Here is a 20,784-nt window from a genome sequence, read left to right on the forward strand (position 1 = left end):
ACACATTGCTCATGGTGTAATGTGGTAAAATCAGTCGCACCCAAGCGCCAGCAGAGGGCGAAAAACATAAAAAAAAAACACAAGTAACAAGTGGACATGGCACTGTCCATCCATCCATCCATCCATCCATTATTTTCCGCTTATTCCGGGGTCGGGTCGCGGGGGCAGCAGCTTCAGCAGGGAAGCCCAGACTTCCCTCTCCCCAGCCACTTCAGCCAGCTCCTCCGGCGGGATTCCAAGGCGTTCCCAGGCCAGCTGAGCGACATAGTCTCTCCAGCGTGTCCTGGGTCGACCCCGGGGCCTCCCGCCGGGGTGGCACTGAGCTGTCATTTTAATCTGTTTGAGCAGGGCATGTGCGTTAATTGCGTCAAATATTTTAACGTGGTTAATTAAAAAAAATAATTACCGCTCTTTAACGCGATATTTTTGACAGCCCTAGTTATTATCCATTTAATTAATAGTGTTATTATATTATATTATATTACTTTTTATTTTATTTACTTTTGTTCCGTGAAGAATCCAGAAAGGATTATTTGATTGTGGCTTTCTGAAAAGCAATAAGTTTGGGGACCCCTGCTTTATAGCATGCAGATGGATTGCAGATTCAGCTGATTTTGCGGATAAATTTGTTTATTTTTCGCATCACGCCAGCCAAATGTGCTGCAGGTTTTTGTTGCTGCACCAGGAAAAGGCATGTAAGCCTTTTTGGGTTTCTAAAAGTTCCCGTTCACCCCGGAGATTGGCCAAAAGAAGTCCGACAACTGTGGGACCATTGGACTTAAGAGGAAGTGAGTAACTATGTGTTTTGTATTATGTAAATACTGGGATCATGGCTGTTAGGTCTAAACTTACTTGTATCTAGCAAAATAATAAAGACCTAGAGGAGGACGAAGACAAGGATCAGATAGGAGACAGTGATAAGGCTTTTACGCTGGCGGCCGTCAGGAGAAAAGGTTGATGCGGAGCGAGTAGCTCGCAACAAGCTTATCTAAAACCCCCCCGAGGAGCGCCAGCCTTTTATTAAGGAGTTGGAGAGCATTCTTTGCACATGCGTAAGTTTTGTTTTATCGAGATTGTATCATTTACTGAGAACAGAAACCAGAATGAAACATTATGATGACATTTACTGAAAACAGAAACTTTACTCTTTCCATTGTGTAAACACTAAAAAGCATAAGTGAATAGAGAAAACAATCATAACACCTAGTTTTAAACACACATAATTGCATTTACTATTGTAAATATTGTGAATATTGTTAATACTGTTATTGTAAATATTGTTAATACTGTTATTGTGCAAAAGCATTAAAGCACATCTCACAATGGCTGATTGTTGCACACCCCAATCGGTCCTCTTCGTGTGCCCGTCGAGAGAACGCTATACTCAGTTTATGCTCGTAAAGATGCTCTCGTCTGTGGTTCGTCATATCGTCCAGACTTCCAGCCCCCTCTGCCCTCTTCGTGTGATCGGCAATAGACCACTATCCTCAGGTTGGGCTCGGGCAGCCATGCGCTCCTCGATGTCGGCCGGTTTGTCCGGCTGTTTCTTTCTCAATGAGCATTCCTGCCCGCAGCAGGGGGAAGACGAGCTTTGTTCGCCACCGATCGGTGAAGGCTGTCACCCTCGCTGCCGTGTGTGACATGGGTTGGGGTAGTTTTGTGCTTTTTTTCATTTTTGAAACGCGAAAAAGATTGGAACAGGCGCTCGGTGGTCATTCTTGCTGCTTCCCCCTCAACGAGTACACCTGCACGCAGCAGGAGAACGGCGATAAAAAAGAATATCCTGTAAAAATATTGAAGTAGAGAGATTGAAACAATGATGACTTTTTGCTGCTCTGTGTCATATTTTCCTTGTTCTAAATCGTCCCTCTCAGTAGGCTGAATTCTAAGTCAGCTGAAATTGTGAGCCTGCAGACGTCATCCCAAGCTGGGGACGCTAGAGCGCTATAATGACAGGCGTGGCTATATGGCAGATTAAAAGACTAATTTCTCATCATCTGCGCTTTGCCAAATTGTTGTATATAGTCGAACTGTCTCAAACTATGATTCTAATTCACATAATAATGCTATTTAAGATTTTTTTAAATGATGTAGCAGGCACTTTAAAGCACATCAATTTGCCTTAATTAAAAAAAAAAAAAAAAAAAAAAAAAAAAGTTACATCCAAACTGTAAAAATACACTCAAGGTACATTTTTGACCATTTGATGCTGAAAATAAAACATTCATAAAATCAATAAATAATAATAAATTCAAATTGATTAGCAACATTAACTTATGAGGACAGTAAGGCAAAGAATTTGACCGATAAAACAAAAATTAATGGATAAAAAAAACGGCAGTTACAGTGTATCACAAAAGTGAGTACACCCCTTACATTTCTGCAAATATTTAAGTATATCTTTTCATAGGACAACACTGACAAAATGACACTTTAACACATTGAAAAGTAGTCTGTGAGCAGCTTATATAATAGAGTTAATTTATTTTCCCCTCAAAATAACTCAAAATATAGCAATTAATATCCAAACCCCTGGCAACAAAAGTGAGTACACCCTTTAGAAACTACGCACATCCCTAAATGTCCAAATTGAGTATTGCTTGTCATTTTCCCTCCAAAATATCATGTAACTCGTTACAGGAGTGCTGTCAGCATTGCTGCAGAGATTGAAGAGGTGGGAGGGTCATTTCCACCACCATGCTTGACTGTAGGCATGAGACACTTATCTTTGGACTCCTCACCTGGTCGCCGCCATACATGCTTGAGACCATCGGAACCAAACAAATTAATCTTCGTCTCATAAGACCATAGGGCATGGTTCCAGTAATCCATGTGCTTTGTTGACATGTCTTCAGCAAACTGTTTGCGAGCTTTCTTGTGTAACGTCTTCAGAAGAGACTTCCTCTTGGGGTAACAGCCATGCACACCAATTTGATGTAGAGTACGGCGTATGGTCTGAGAACTAACAGGCTGACCCCCCACCTCTTCAATCTCTGCAGCAATTCTTACAGCGCTCCTGTAACGAGCCAAATGACATTTTGGAGGGAAAATGACAAGCAGTACTCAATTTGGACATTTAGGGATTTACGTAGTTCCCATGCGGTGTACTCACTTTTGTTGCCAGAGGTTTGAATATTAATGGCTATATTTTGAATTATTTTGAGGGGAAAATAAACAAATTCTATTATATAAGCTGCACACGGACTACTTTTCATTGTGTCAAAGTGTCATTTTGTCAGTGTTGTCCCATGAAAAGATATATTTAAATATCTGCAGAAATGCGAGGGGTGTACTCACTTTTGTGATACACTGTACATTGGATTGATGGACAGTTTTTATTATTTTTTTTTAGAAGTACTGCTTGTTTTGAAAATGCCCAACTAGTCAATATTAAAGTATAATTTTGACTTAGGCTGTAGGAAAAGCATTTTCTCAGTCAATGTATTTAACAAAAGAGATTTTTTTTGTAAAGCATTGCTGAATCCCACACTAAAAAAAGAAATCCACTCTCAAAACTTTTGTAAAAATTTAGAGTGATGGCTTTTCGGCACAGTGAACATTGGCTGAGATTGCCTTGTGCTACTTTCTGTGCTGAATGCGTGTGATCAAAATATTTTCCTTATCTAAATTGAACCGATTCAAAATAGCTGACTCCAAATCTCCCTGTATGAAAGGCATCCCGGGGATTTGCAGAGGCGAGGGAACATTGCAGCAGCACAATAAAACGAGAGTTGTGAAAGGCGCAGGATGCACAATGGCGAAGTAGGGGAAAAATGCTGGCAGTCAAAGAATAAACCGCTTCCGAATGTTTTGTTTTTGACATAGCGCACACGCTCTTCTTCACGATTCGACATCAATTAACTTGGTATTTTCTTTACTTGTGTTTTTGCAGTTTTCTGTGCCTGTAAAATGAAATAAAAGTGGTTATGCTTCTGATGCAATGGCAAGCGGCACTCTTCTATCTCCTTTTTCTCTTCTTGTCTTGGGCTTTACTTTGAAGCCAGAAAGGCAAGGTCAAAGAACAGAATTGTTCACCACTGTCTGCTTTAATTAAATTGCTTCTCCAGCTCCAGTGGCGTTTGGGCCTTTCCAGAGAATCAAAAGCAAACAAGCCGATACCACACAAAGATCTTTGCAATCTTCCCATGTGCTGCTTTTCCTGCTGAGTAACATTGTCTTATTTTTTAATTAAGAACTTTCACGATAAAATGCTTCGGCATAATTAATGTTTGACTTCAATAACGCTGTCGCATTTGCAGATCATGGAAGACGAGTGAAATATCAGGACTCCTTTATTTTTATTTTCCCACTCCTATGACTAGTTTATCACTCTACAACCGCGTTTTACTGGCAGCCACCAACTAAGTCAACTCTAACCCAAACCAGCTCTCGTTGTGCGCTTGATGAATATTTCATCAGATCACCATTCATTTTTAATAAGGTCACTGAATCCTAACATAGAAGTGAGGATGCTGGAAATGGTGGACAGGGGATTTCATCACCCAGCGTGAGATGGGGTTTCAATTCTATGTCAATGATGCTAATGTTCAAAGTTAGTTCACCAACTGATAAATTAAGTACTGTAAGTTCATACTGAAAAATATATGTGAGCTACTGCAACTAAACTAGGTTCCTGAGTGGAAAAAAACAGTTTTATGTTTGAAGATGTATCGTTTTATTGAAAAGAATACATTTCCGTCACCGCCTTGTTGCCCGGGATATTGCATTTAACGACTAGTATGTGAAAGCTGCTTAGAGGGGACGTTCAGAATTTTTGACATAAGGCTTAATCTTCGAGTTAGCTGAGGTTTAATTAGTTGGTGGAGTTGATTTCAACAGATTCCGTGCAGTATGTCAGTTATTTGTTAGTTTCAGGGCTGCGGAGTGGCTAAGCTAGCCCGAGTCAACGGTGCCTGCTTAGCATGCTAAAAACAAAAAAAACAAAAACAAAAAAACAAAAAAAAAAACAACAAAAAACACAATATTAACAGATCTAACATAGTCAAAAAAAAAGCAAAACAATGTCACACCAAACTGACGTACCGTAATTTCCCGAATATAAGGCGCACCCATGTATAATGCGCACCCCAAATTTACTTGTAAAATCTAGGGAAAATTATTGTACCCGTTTATAACGCGCACCCTAATTTTAGCACCAATAAATAGAAGAATACAAGAAAACAGAGCTTGTGTACAGATACAGAAATGTCATTTTACTGACTGGTGAAACACAGCACAAGCATAGCACATTGGTAGTTCAAAACATTACCATAAACTGACAATATTTACGGTAATAATATGATTTGACAACTGCTCCAACTGACCAGAATCTAGGAGAAAACAAACTTTTCTTTTAAAGGCTGCTGTATAACTTGCTCATTTCATCATGATGAATAAATGTTTCTTCCATGGATTGATACGGTAAAATGAAAATGAGAACGTAAGTCGGAAATCCGTGAAAATTCATCGCTGTCAACACAACAGTAACAATAGGAACTATTGTTATATGGGTTTGAGTTTCCCCAGGGACAGATATAGTTGACGAACACCCACAGGATGTCTGTGTTGTTATGTTTGTTATGGTCCGGATTGCGGAGCTGCAATAAATGTTGACTCAAATGAGTTCAAGAAACTAAATTCTGCCAAGCTGCACGGCCGGGCGCCGGTGGAAAATGACCGAATGGATACCAGGCGGCGGACGACCGAGCAGAACAACCGGTAGGACGCCCGGGATTCCAGGCCCTGGACGCCCGAGCAGAACGACCAGGACCACTAGTGCAGTGGATGATGCCTTTGAGTCTGTGCCGCTTGCGAACAGAGCCCACAGAGACTCAAAAAAAATTCATGTTGATGACCCCAAAATGCAGTGTCAGCAATAAAATTAACTTACAAGAATATTTATAATAATAAGTTGAAAATGAGCGTTTTTATTTTTTGTTTTGTTTCCCATCATTCTTGAGGGGAATTCTAAATCAGGCTGCTTGGGACAGCTATACTTTTCTCCAAGATCGTCATCCATTGAATATGGTACGCTCGCAATTGTCGTGTCAATGTAGTTACCCCAGTTAAAAACTGTATAATATAGAGGTAGATTTGTGTCTCCATTATTCGATAAAAAAAAATATTTTTCAAACGAAAAATTACTTCAAGTTTTCTTTGGTTTTAGCAATCCTTTTTGTGTATGGGCCATATTATGGGTAGGACATTTGTGTCTAAATCATTCAATCCACAAAAACGTTGTTTCAATTTAAAAAAAATTCAAACAAAGAAAAAAAATCATTTGAAAAATAAATTTTTCCTCTCTAATTTAAAGAAAAACTTTGTTAATAATATGCAAAGCAAATGACTGTCTAAGGTGCTAGTCACATGATCTGTTCGAAAAATAATTTTGACCCATTATAAAAAAATCTTTTTTTTTTTGTTCATTTCATTCATTTTTTGTTGTTTGCTTTATTGCTTTACAACTTATATATATATATATATATATATATATATATATATAGAAAATTCAATTACATGCATTGAGCCTTTTCGGCCACCGGGGGGGGTCTCCCCCCGGGGGTCTCCCCCCCCCCCCCAAACTCCGCTTATGTTCTTAGCCCAAACTTTGTATATTCGGTATGTGTTGATGCTTATGCTTACCTGAAAACGATAGAAGGTGCCATCATCCTTAAGAGAGAGGACATGGTCTGAGATTGGAAAGAAGTAGCCCTGTGCTGCAATGAGGCTTCCAATGTGCATGGCTTCAGCTGACGAAGAAGTGGAAGAACAAGCATACGGTTCCTTCAACATGAGCCTTAAGGTATTTACAGTCAAGTACTCCACTGGGTTATGAAATACAATCTGAATAATCACTTAAATTGGAGAATAGTCAGTGCAAACAAGTTTATCCGAGAATAAACTGTTGTGGTTTGGAGAATATAACTTTTAGCAAGACTATAGCTTTTAGCTGTTCTGATGTATACATTCAGTGACTCATTGACCGGGTTGTGAGCTTCCACAGTAAAAAACAGCTCTCCCACCACCATGCCTGAGGGTTTGATAGTGACTATTTTTAGCTGCATACTGCCAAACCATATTTCATTTAGGTAACAAGAAAAAGCGCCCACAGCCTAGAACTAGATGCAAATGATGCCCTTCAAGTCAAAATTACAACAAAATATACAGCCGGACTCCTGCCAGTTTCTGTTCTGACTGCACACTCGATATAATAATTGTCTGATAGGGTGTACGTATTCATAACTTGACTGAATCATGTTTGTACATATCAAGGGCGGAGGTTTGGTCTCAATATTGGTAGGGACGATATAACCGCATAACCTGCATGCACACTTTTTGCTGCGCACGGGACATTACTAAAACCAACCAGATTGGGTGAACGGGGGACAGGGCTACAGTTCTCACCAATAGGAACCTAATTATTGACAGGCTAAATGATCAATGCAAAAAAAAAAAAAAATCTGTATTGACTTATACTAACTTTCACACTGCAAATTTATAAAGTCTTAATCTGATAATTTTTGTTAAATCCAGTCGAAAAATTTTCTCCATTCTGTTTTGAATGTTAAAGTCTAGTTAACAAATCAATGCGTCAGATTGTTCTACTTACTTTAATATTACTATTTGTTCTTGTTAAACCCATACATCTAAAAGAAAAAATGTTTTCAAATAAATTTTTTGAACAATATATATTCTTGAATTAAGAGCATTTCTGAGTTTTTTAAAATTAAATATACAAACTTTTTTGCTCAAAAAGATTCTTCTATTTACTTTAAATTGGGGTTGGGGGGGTGATTGGAGTTGCATGCGTCTTAGGCTAAGCTAGTCTTAAGCCCATTACAGCCTCTGCCTCCTAACTGCTTGCTTGCTATCTTCCCGTGGTCCCCCCTGTTCATCACAGAATGCAAGCAAGTGACCGAGTGGACTGACGGTATATTCAGTCCCCCCCTGCTGCCTTGTAGGGTATGCCTTCCTAGGCAAAGGCTAAGAGAAGGAAAACTCTTAATTCAAATCCCTTGCTGCCTTGTAGGGTCTGCCTCTTTAGGCAAAGGCTAGGAGAAGGAAACTCCGAAATAAAACCCAACAAGACCCCAACGACGAAGCTACTTAGCAACGGCGGAAGAGGGCAACGCCTGTCGGGCAGGCGGCAAGGCGGATCTTCAGCAAACAATAATCCGGCAGCCCGATGCAACCAACATTGTGGAGGCTGCCTGTCTCATCTTTTTGAGCCGCAGTGGAAATGATGTGGGCCAAGTGTGTGTGCGTGGGAGTCGCGCAGCCACGACCACCTTAAACAACACTCCCAGTGAATGGCATTCTGTCGTTTTCACCACCTATTTTCATCCTTCATTTTTCATTTCACCACCTTACCAAGTCCTGTGGCGACAGTATTGTGGGTCACGGAGGCAGGCTTGGAAAGCTGGAAGCCTCTAGCCCACAACTGCACACCGGCGGCGGGTCTAAGATGGTCACTCTCTGATGACGGTGCCGTGACACCAGAGCTCGGCAGCTGGATCCGTGACTGGGCTGGCCTTTTGAGGACCACCGCAGCCCACCCCACATGGGGAGGCCCCTAGAAAAGGTGGGGTAAACATCGGACACGGCAAACTTGTCTGGCCAGCTAACCGCTGCTGGCGGACATCCCAACAACGCAGTCAAACTACTAAGAAGTACACGAAGAAATTTTTTACCCTTGGTACGTGGAACATTCGCACCCTTCAGGACGTAGCGAACATTAACCGCCCTGAACGACGCACAGCACTAGTCTGTAAGGAGCTTGCCCGCTTCAAAATCGACGTAGCAGCCCTTAGTGAGACTAGACTACCCGAAGAGGGCAACATCAGGGAAACTGGATCAGGATACACCATCTTCTGGAAGGGAAAGGCACCAAAAGAGCCACGCATACATGGTGTAGGTTTTGCCATCCGTTCACAGTTAGTGCAACAACACAACCTCGCTCCAATTGCCATCAGCGAGCGTTTGATGACTGTCCGTATACCACTCCTCAAGGAGAGGCATCTTACCCTGATCTCAGTATATGCCCCCACACTAACATCAAGTGACGAAGATAAAGCTGCCTTTTACAACCAACTAGACCACATCACCCAGACAGTGCCAGCCAATGATAAGCTCATTGTGCTGGGGGACTTTAATGCCAGAGTAGGCAACGACCATTGCCTGTGGAAAGGTATCATAGGCCACCACGGAATGGGGAAGTGCAATGCAAATGGCCAACTCTTACTCGGCTTATGTGCTGAACACAAACTCGTTGTGACAAACACTATGTTCAGACTACCGAACCGGCAAAAGACAACATGGAGACATCCGCGATCCAAACACTGGCACATATTGGACTATGTCCTGACCAGGGCAAGAGACAAAGCAGACATTTGCATTACTAGATCTATGCCCAGGGCGGACGACTGCTGGACAGATCACAGACTCCTACTTTCCCGATTTAATTTCAAAATTCGAAAACCAACCAGAAGGACACCTGACAGCAAGCCAAATTCCCGCTTTGACTGTGGTAAACTCCAAGATCCACTGTTGGCACAAGATTACAAAGCAGCTTGTGAAAGACATCTAGCAGAACCTGCAGTCGAGGCTACAGTAGACGATCGCTGGACCAGCCTTAGAGATGCCATAATCTGGGCAGCAACAGAAACCTTAGGATTCAGCAAGAGGAAACAGCGGGATTGGTTCAATGAGAATGACAGAATAATTTCTCTTCTCATTGAAGCCAAGCGTCAGGCACGACTAACACTAGAGAACCAACATACAGCTGAGAACAAACAAGCATACAAAGAAGCTGTAGCAGATTGCCAAAGGGGAATCAGGGACGCCCAAAACACCTGGTGGCAAAGAAAAGCTGCAGAAACTCAAAACTACGCTGACCAGCGAGAGCTGCGCCGCTTTTATGCAGCCACGAAAGAAATTTTTGGTCCCACACGATCATCAGTGGGTGGCCTAAAGGACACAGATGGGGCCACTCTCATAACCAACAGTGAGGGCATCCTGGCAAGATGGAAGTCCCATTTTGAGAACCTTCTCAACGATCAAGCTGATACCCCTAATGACCTCTTGAGAATGACCCCGCAGCACCCAGTCCAATACTGGATGTCAGTACCACCCTCAATCCAAGACTTCAACAACCCACTGAAACGAATGAAACCAGGTAAAGCCCCAGGACCTGACAATATCCCTTTGGAACTCCTCACTCAAAGTGGCCCTGAGTTGAGAAACCACCTTTTTCACCTGATTCTGAAAATATGGGAAACAAAGACCCTGCCAAATGACTTCCGCGATGCAAACATCATCACCATATTTAAAAAAGGTGACAGAGAGAACTGCAACAACTACCGTGGCATCTCTTTGTTAAGCATCGCTAGCAAGATCTTTGCCCGCATTCTCCTTGACCGCCTCCTCATCTTGGCAGAAGACGTCCTTCCAGAGTCCCAGTGCGGTTTGCGACCTTTCCGTGGGACAATAGACATGATCTTCTGTGCCCAGCAGTTACAAGAGAAGAGCCGTGAGCAACAACGACCACTGCTGCTCATCTTCTGGGACCTAAAAAAGGCCTTTGACAAAGTACCCCGCCCTGCAATGTGGGCAGTACTTGCACGGTATGGTTGTCCACCAGACTTTGTCGCCTTAGTCCGTGGCCTCCATGATGGAATGGTTGGCAGAGTATGCCACCAAAACTTTCTCTCTGGCCCATTCCCTATCAACAGTGGCCTCAAACAGAGGTGTGTACTAGCGCCAACATGTTTTTCACTGTACACAGCAGCCATGATGAATGAGATACCGCCAGACGCACCTACAATAAATTTGCGTTTTCGCATGGATGGAGGAGTCTTCAATCTCGCCCGGCTTCGCGCAACTACTAAAACCACCGTCACAACAATACGAGAACTGCAGTATGCTGATGACAATGCCACCCCGTGCCAAGCTGCAGAAGATCTTCAATTAACAGCAAATGCATACAATACCGCATACGAACGTTTTGGCATGCAAGTTAACACTGACAAGACCAAAATAATGATTCAAAATCCACCTGGCCGGGCACTCCCAAACACAAATACCATAATTAATGGACATCTCCTAGAGGAAGTGGACCGATTTCCATACCTAGGCAGAATCCTTACTTCGATTCCCACATGTAAAAAGGATGTTGAAAACAGAATCAGGGCAGCCCACACTGCCTATGGGCAGCTCCGTAATCGGGTATTTAACAGTCACGCACTAACAGTTTCTACAAAAATCATGGTCTTTAAGGCAATAGTCCTTTCTACTCTCTTGTATGCATGTGAAACGTGGACCCTCTACAGCAGTGACATTAAAAGCCTAGAGCGCTTCCAGCAGTACAAGCTCAGACAAATTTTAAAAATACCGTGGGAGAGCCACACCACCAACATAGATGTCCTAAAGTGAGCCGCGGTGACCAGTGTTGAAGCCACTATTATCTACCACCGTCTCCGCTGGGCAGGCGACGTTCGGAGAATGGATTCTTCTCGACTCCCCAAAATAATGCTGTACGGCGAGCTCGCAAATGGCACTAGACCACGAGGCGCCCCAAAGATGCGCTACAAAGACCAGCTCAAGCGCACCCTGGTACGCACTGACATCGACCCCTTGTCATGGGAACAAACTGCCATGGACCGCAAAACATGGAGGGGAACTATTCACCAAGGCATTGATGCTTTCGAAAAAAAAAACGAACAGAAAATGAAGAGTCAAAACAAAGGAAAAGACAAGAGAGACAACAACAACCACGTCCTCCACCGACCCTCCCTTGTACACAATGCCAGCGATTATTCCACCATAGACTAGGCCTCTCAAGTCATATGAGATATAAACACCCACCACGAAAATAGGTTGAAAAAGCGACTGAAACTAATACTCGGACACGAGTGTGAAGCCGACGACTATTCGTTCTTATTAAGGCCATACATCTAAAAATTGGTAATTTTTCACCTGAATCAAGAAACATTTGCTTTCAAATAATGTTTTTAACAATATCAATGCTTGACTACTTGAGAACATATCTGACAAAGAAGCTATTTTTTACTATTAAATATATTCATTTATTGCTTGAAAAAACTTATTTTCAGCTAGCTATTTTTCTTATTTCAAGAAATCTAAGTGAGTAAAATGTACTTGAAGCACTGGCAGATAATTTTACTTATTTCTAGTAAGATTTACACAAAAAACAAAAAACAAGGGAATTTAAGTTTTTTTTTTTTTTTTTTTTACTTCCAGTTTTAAATAGGTAGGTTTTTGCAGTACATACATATGGCGGAAAACACTCAGGTGACTTGGAGTTCTGCTCTGAGACCCCCAATATGGCCAAATTTCAAAATTGTCCGATATGCGTGTGTGATACATCATTGGAAAGCTTAAAATTTCAATTTTCTGGGGGAGGAAAAATTTTGAACAGGAGGGCATTTTTAAAAAAATTTAAAAAATTAAACAGCAAAACCCTAACTGGAGGTGAGAGCACGCAAGAGCATAATTAAAGACGCCATGATTTTATCGAGATATTATCACGTACTTACCTCTTTTTGATCCAAAAACACCATGTAGCATGTATCATCAAGTGTCATCGATGTGAATGGCCACAGCCGGATTTTTTATTTTATTTTATGGGTGAAACATGCTAATATAACAAGGGTCGCGATGCAGAAATCGCAGACATCAAGGAGTGGTTGAGATGTTCTTTTTCATATATTTACCCTTTTAAACGTTTTTTCCCCAATTTTTTGGATTGATTATTTATCAACTACCATATCGGGGAAAATGCGACAGTAACAAAAAAATAAAATAAAATCAAGCTATAGTTATGAGGTAGATATCCGTGACTTATTTACAGACACCATTTTTTTCATTGTGACGCAATTTGTTTCAATGTTTAAAATATGTGAGTGAATAATTTTTTAAAGTCCTTTTTTTTTTTTTTTTTTTTTTTTCCACAAAATATTAGACATCACTAAATGATTCTAAGCTAAAAATGACAGACATTTTGGATAAGAAATATAATAACTTACCTTCTTTTTATGGCTCAGTTGAAACTAAAGCGGTTGCGCAACATCTGTAAACATTGGTCTCCAGGGTAAAACGGACAAATTAAAAATAGTTCGGGGGCTTAATGCGCCATGAATCTGCTATTGCTGCACATAGACATAAAGTTCTATCAAACACAACAGTTCTTTTGGCTTAAAATACAGCAGTTTATTTTAAAGAGGGGTGCAAGAGCAGAAACTGCTTTTTCAGTCTTGTCTGTGTTTTCCGCCATATGAATTTGTTCAGGTGATACACAATTCGATTCAAGCCTTTGTTTTCAAAAACCTACTAAAAAAACATTTTGAAAACTTCCTGAATAAATGTCTGGATTTTAATACCAAATTTAAATTGCAACATTTGAACATAAATTATAACATACAGAAGAAATACAAATTTGTCCAGGATTGCAAAAAAATAAGCATTTGTCTTAATACCACTCAAAATTGTCGGTCTAAATAAATTAAATGTGACAAAAAACGTCTTAGTCAGGGAATAAAAAAGAATACATATAAATGAAGCCTTCCTTCAAGGCGGAGGAGGCGGCATGTTGTGTTTCTGTTGGGCTGTTAATGCGTGTGTGTTTGTGTGTGGTGGTGGGGGGTGTCAAGCCATCAGCCAATTAAACGTGCATTTGATGGAAAAAATGGACTGGCACACTCAGCAAGTGAAAAGGTGTCAATGTAAGTCTGAACATAATAAAAATACTGTAATTTCCTGAATAATGGTAGGGTCAATTCTATCCTTATAACATTTAGGAAGACAATCAATCGCCCTTAGTATACATAAATGAATGTATGAAATAAATGGAAGTGCCATTGATCGGTTATATACCTGGTATAAAGGTCACAACTGAAATTTACAGAATATCACCTTCAACTGAAATTTACAGAATATCACCTTTTGAAAGAGAAAAAAATTTTTGGTTTGTCTTGACTTGAAAAACATACCTGGGTCATCAATAGTCAGGTTCTTCATCATCCATTGTACAATGTCTGTACCTGTATCAGATAGGACAAACATGTGAAATGTTATTTGGTACAATTACAAAAAACAGCTGCTCCTAAAACAAAATAAAGATATTTACAAGATACTGTGCCTTGCAAAAGTATTCAGCCCCCTAGAACTTTTCATCCTTTCGCCACATTTCAAGCTTCAAACATTAAGATATATAATTAATGTTTCAAGAATTAACAACAATGGGGACACAATCGTGAAGTGGAATGGAATTTATTAGATATGTATATATTTTATTTAAAAAAAAATACAAATCTGGAAATGGGGTGTGCAATATTATTCGGCCCCTTTATTTTCAGTGCAGCAAACACACTCCAGAAGTTCAGTGAGGATCTCTGAATGATCCAATGTTGTCCTAAATGACTGATGATAATAAATAGAATCCATCCGGGTGTATAATCGAGAGACGAGAGCATCATGAAGACCAAGGAACACACCAGGCAGGTCCGAGATACTGTTGTGGAGGAGTTTATAGCCGGATTTGGTTAGGAAAAGATTTCCCAAGCAATCATATTGAAATGGAAGGAGTGTCAGACCAATGGAAATCTACCAAGACCCGGCCGACCTTCTAAACTTTTACCTCCAACAAGGGGAAGACTGATCAGAGATGCAGCCAAGAGGCCTGGGATCACTCAGGATGAACTGCAGAGAACTACAGCTGAGGTGGGAGAGTTTGTCCATAGGACAACAATCAGTCGTACATCGCACAAATCTGGCCTTTATGGAAGCGTGGCAAGAAAAAAGCCATGCCTCAAAGATATCCATAAAATGTTTGCCACAAGCCACCTGGGAGTCACACCAAACACGTGGAAGAAGGTATGAAACAAAAAGCGAACTTTTTGGCCACAATGCAAAACGATATTTTTTGCGTAAAAGCAACACAGCTTATCCACCCTGAAGGAATTTGGCCATCCCCCGGGCAAGCCGCCGGAACAGCGACAGCCGAACCAAATGGTGTTCTGCTGGCACCGCTCTCGCAAGTCGGCCGGGAGGGGCCAAAATCCCGCGCTTTCACTCCGGTGTTAACCCTTTGTACTGACTCCATTTTGAACGGTTTAAAGAAGGCTCACCGAAAACAGATTGACAATTTATTCGTCGACAATGGTCAAAAACAAGGCAAAAACAGACAGCAGAGAGGCAATGTTAAATCCAAGGTCCGCAAAACAACGGATACATCGGAATGTCCCTGAGAAGCGACCGTTGTTAGTTAAATGTTCAGTCTTTGCAGTCAGGCGTGCCCGGGTATTTTCCTGGGATCCTCCCTCTGTGGCAGGTTTGGGCGGTCAAGTTCATGCGTCATCCTTCGTGGTTGCCTCGACTACCGACGCATGTCTTGACGTCCAAGGCGCTGCGCTATCAACATGTTGTCCCGGCAGGACGGAAGCGTCCTGACCCCACCGGAGAACTGATGACGTTTTTTCTTCGCTTATCAGGCGAGGGTTGATAAGCCGATCAACTTTACCGTGTCAAACGGCATGTAGTGGTCTGCCTAAACTATGGTTAAATGCTTTACTATAATGAATGTGTTAGACTAATGCAAGTAATTATATGGTGTGTTCGAGAAAGGTAACTATTCCCTTCACCCTGAACACATCATCCCCACTGTCAAACATGGGGGTGGCAGCCTCATGATTTGGGCCTGCTTTTCTTCTGCAGGGACAGGGAAGATGGTTAAAATTGATGGGAAGATGAATGGAGCCAAAAACAAGACCATTCTGGAAGAAAACCTGTTGGAGTCAGCAAAAGACTTTATCAGCATTTATCCTCCATTAAAGCATTTATCCTCCAACGGGACAATGAAACCAAAACACAAAGCCAAATCTACAATGGAATGGTTCACAAATAAACGTATCCAGGTGTTAGAATGGCCAAGTCAAAGTCCAGACCTGAACCCAATGGAAAATCTGTGAGCAGAGCTGAAGACTGCTGTTCACAAATGCTCTCTATCCAACCTCAGTGAGCTCAAGCTGTTTTGCAAGGAAAAATGGGGAAGAATTTCAGTCTCTCAACCGATAGAGACATACCCTAAGTGACTTGCAGCTGTAATGAGGTACCGCAAGCAACACGTCACTTTTGCTCATTAATATTCATGACGTTAGCTATTGTGGCTAGGCGGGTCAACCTCCCATTCGTCCCTAATAGTAAATAAATGGAAATAGTGTACGAAGGAGATGTTTACAGAGCTAAACCTACCGATTCTGTCCGAAAATGATGTCCCTGGTGCCAAATTCACTGGTTAAAGATGTGGAAGAACGTACAAATTTTCAGTTAAAGAGATGACTTGAATGTCGAGGGCTGCAAAAGAAAAAGAGCCGCCCTGATCCACAGTTAGCTTTTTTATCGAAACCTTTTTCTTGTGTGCATTGCCTTACGCCACTGACAATGACATTCTCCTGTTTCAACAATCAATGCTTTACCACTATACGCCCTGTCTTTCTTATATATTATATTCTCTGGTTGTCTTACGTCTCTGACCGTTCTTTGGGGCAATTTACATTGCTATTTTTGTGTTCCGATCGCAAATGTTACTCAGTGACAACCAACGAACACTTAATTTTTTTCATTAATAACAAATCTTAATTCTATAATTTATTTACTCTTCTGTCTTACTAAAAGGCTAGGTTCATACTACAGGTCTTACTGCACAAATCCCGATTTTTGTCATATCCGTTTTTTTTGGCGTGCCCGTTCAGACTGCCGTTGTCCATTGAGACCATTCAAGTATTGCGCATGCGCTCTAATTCGCAGTCTGACACGCGCTGAGCAAGAAGACCCGCATGTGCAGAAGCATCAAAACAAATGACCACACATGCTGGCTGTCATCCGTCATTCCAGGGATATCATATTTTGCTTTTCAAAAAGAGGACACAAATAACAGAAATAAATAATCCCCTTTTAGGCTTATATTCAAAGTTTATATGGATCGATAGCATGCGCGCACTGTCCGTGCATGTCACACACACATACGGGCAGTTTGCCCCGACTCTCGGCCGTGTATAGGCAATGTTGAAATATTGCTTATATAGAGCAGTGAGAAAAACAATCATTCTCCGGCTTATCCTCAACCAATTTTTATTTTTTTTATGACTGTTGTCAAGCCCCCGGCCCTTCCCCAAAAGCCATGTTCAATGCAAGCTAGGCGCTAATAACGCACAGCTGCACCGTTACCGTAGCGTCTCTCTCGCTATTTGATGACGTAATTGCTGCATGAATTCCGATTTGAGAGACTGAACAGTACAGACCGCCGCGACAGTCTGGAAAAATGTGGCCCAGATCGGATTTGAACCACATACGAAAGTGACCCAGATCGGATTTGAAATGGTCCAGTTCTATGCGACTTGTCACGTTCAGACAATCAAGTTAATGCCACACTCCAGTTGGAAAAACACGAAAAAATCGGATTCGTGCATTAAGACCTGTAGTATGAACCTAGCCAAATTGTTTTTTTTTACAACAGAAAAGGTAACAGTGGCAGTCAGATACCATTCTCATATTTTTTTTGTCAGGTCATTCATTGTCAGACAGAAGCAGCACGGCAAAACGCCACGCTAAAAAATAAGTAGAAATATCAAAATGGCTTACATCTTCGTCCTCTGTAGGACCATTGCCCCCAACAAAATGTTTACTGCACATGAAATGTGAATGGCTTCACCTTGCTGGTGTTAAACTGGTCTTTTGGACGTCCGAGCAAGTTGATCCATTCTTCACATATTTTCCTCCGAGTTTTTGATTTCGGGAAACGTATGAAGAAAAAATCCTTCATGTGTCGTAATGTCTAAAGTCGTTTCTACAAGTTCCATAGCAGCATTTTTTGATTGATCAGCATTTTCTTTTTTGAAAGATTACTGGAGAAAACAAGCAGAAATAATATGAATTGTATGCGAGGGCGTGTCTATAATGACCCACTTCTGCGTTACGATGGTGACGTCACGGTCTAAAAATAGCATTCGTGTGGTACGCTATTGCAATAAAAGGTGGCGCTACAAAGTATTATTGCAAGGAGGCTGAATAGTATTGTACGCCCCACTTGTCAGGTTTTCATTCGTTAAAAAAGTATAAAATATCCAATACGTTTCATTCCACTTCATAGTTGTGTCCCAATTGTTGTTGATTCTTGACAACAACAAAAAATCAATTTTATATCTTCATGTTTGAATTTTGAAATGTGGCGAAAGGTTGAAAAGTGGACGGAGGGAGCCAAATACTTTGCATGGCACTGTATAGATTAATGATAGAAATAAAATAATTGTCCTAGTGCTTCAGCTAGTGTACTTCTTAACACTGGCAGTTATTTCATATTTCAGTGATGTGCTGTAAATGCGGTTCTTACGTCTCTTTTTTCCTCCACCAGCCTGCCTTACGTTCCCAAGGGAGCTGCTGTAATATTCTCAATCATTTATGACTTTCATTGCTCTAGGCATCCATCGGGAAACGACTGTGCACTTCCATTCACGACAGCAGTAAATGCTACCATATTGATGTGATCTGCTTAGAAGGTAATGCGTTTTCCATATGTGCGAGGACAAAAAGAGGAATGTTAATGGCTTTTTGTCACTGCCATTAGTTTGCTGGGTGTCACAGACTCACAGCCACCCTATGACTGCTCATTTCCCGCTTGACACCAATGCAGCTGCCAGTCAAGGTGTTCCTATCACCCCCTGCCAGTCACATCATGCGTTTTCAACAACATTTAACAGTGTTTATGCTGTTGATGTTAAATGTGCATATTCAATATTGCACAATCAATACAAAGCAGTAAATGTGTGAGATGAATTGGTTAAAATGAAATATATTTTTGCAAATTCAAAACTGGTTGATATTCTTAACTATTACCATTTGCACAATATGGAAAAATAAATTACCTTTTTAATTAATTACCTTTCCTGTAGTAATTAATTATTTGACTAAAATAGTGGAAATTATTATATAATTTAATGGGAGGAACAAATATGACGTCTCTTAGCACTGTGGAAAATACTGTAAACTTACAGTAGATGGACTCTACACAGTACTGTAGCGTGACTACGGACACACACATCTACGATAATAGTTCCACTGAAGCAGTCGGAGGTTGATTGCCTTGCTTAGGGGCACCTTGACAGCAGGAGGACAGCATTACTCATGTTATTGTCACTTGCAGGTTTTCTAGTGTGAACATTTAATCATAAGTTTCCCTCCCACCTCACCTCCAGCTATTTAAGCCTATTTGCACTAGTCTATTACAAAGAAAATACAGTGGTTGCCACTGAAAGGGAACCTCAGACTTAAAGGCTTATAAGCTCTAATAAGCCACAATTGTTCTCTTTTACTGAAATATGTCATTAGAAACTATACATAAATATTGCCATTGATTTAAAAATCTATAATATTTAGTACATGTTTTGACCTACGGATGGCGCCATGTTTTATGCGCACAATGGACGCTCGGGGTGATGACGTACTGTAGTTTGTCACTATCACTAGACGAACACTACCGGGGTTCTTACAATTTGTGTTTTTATTGAATCTTTAATTACATTTTCATTGCCTCAAAATACTTTTTGCCTGAGTTTCCCTCTCATGCTTTTAAGCGTTGTGTTTTGATTGTTGATCTGTTGACCACATTAATGACGCAACGTATTTAAACCACCCTATTTGATATTTCTACCTTTATATATTTTCTTAAGACATCTTTAGTATGTTCTGTCTGCATGCATCTTAACAGAACAAGCTGAAAGTGCACAGTAGTACTTTGGGTTTCAAATTCGCCTCTTGTAGACAGTTCGCCGGTGAAGCACATTTTGGCAGAACACCGGTTTTGTCATACTCTCATCTCGTCTCATCCCGTCTTACCTGTTCATTTTGCTTTTGCTGATCGTTTTGTGAAATAAGTGACAGCGCTGTCATGTTCATTAATGTTCCTCTCGGGTTCAAATTTAAAGGATTAAACAGATGACATGCTTATGTCGCTACAGTTATACTCTGGAAGCCTGGCAGCATAACCCTCCTCATCCTCAAATCCCCTCATTGAAATCCAAACTACAAGGCAGTTGTGTTTCAGCAAGTATGGTTATAATAATACTGTATACTGTATGAAAAAGTTTGATCTTTAATAGGTTTTATGCAGTGCTTCTCAAATATTTTCTGTTACGCCCCCAAAAGAGGACGTAAACATTTTGCCCCCCGACTCTCTGCCGCCACTATAAACAGTATCATTTGTCTATAAAATTATTATTATTATAAGCTGTGACGTGCAGTTAGGGTTATGACGAGTGAGGCACTGACTTCCAGTCAAATTTACAAACACACAATATAATATTTTGATAAAGTTAATTATTTTCTGTAATGTACTGATAAACATTAGACTTTCTTATTTTTAGATTCATTACACACAACTGAAGTAGTTCAAGTCTTTTATTGTTTAAATATTGATGATTTTGGCAAAAAAAAAAAGTCAAGATGAACCAAAAATCCCTATCTCAAAAAATTTGCATATTTCATCCGACCAATACAAAAAAGTGTTTTTTAATACAATAAAAAGTGTTTTTTAATACAAAAAAAGTCAACCTTCAATTAATTATATCAGCTATGCACTCAATACTTGGTTGGGAATCCTTTTGCAGAAATGACTGCTTCAATGCGGCGTGGCATGAAGGCAGTCAGCACTGCTGAGGTGTTATGGAGCCCCAGGATGCTTCGATAGCGGCCTTAAGCTCATCCACAGTGTTGGGT

At 40.8% G+C, this 20,784-nt stretch overlaps 1 protein-coding gene across 2 annotated transcripts in view; it reads right to left on the minus strand.

Annotated features, from left to right (window-relative positions):
- rgs6 (regulator of G protein signaling 6) overlaps positions 1-20,784 on the minus strand; it is a 190,019-nt gene that overhangs the window by 28,261 nt on the left and 140,974 nt on the right. For both annotated transcript variants that reach the window (XM_057822487.1, XM_057822486.1), the window contains exons 4-5: positions 14,007-14,057; positions 6,643-6,749 (exon numbers count right to left, since the gene is read on the minus strand). In XM_057822487.1, coding sequence (XP_057678470.1) covers positions 6,643-6,749; positions 14,007-14,057 — 158 coding nt within the window. The remainder of the gene's footprint in view (positions 1-6,642; positions 6,750-14,006; positions 14,058-20,784) is intronic.

The sequence above is a fragment of the Corythoichthys intestinalis genome, chromosome 19 (assembly GCF_030265065.1).
Source record: "Corythoichthys intestinalis isolate RoL2023-P3 chromosome 19, ASM3026506v1, whole genome shotgun sequence".
NCBI lineage: Eukaryota > Metazoa > Chordata > Actinopteri > Syngnathiformes > Syngnathidae > Corythoichthys > Corythoichthys intestinalis.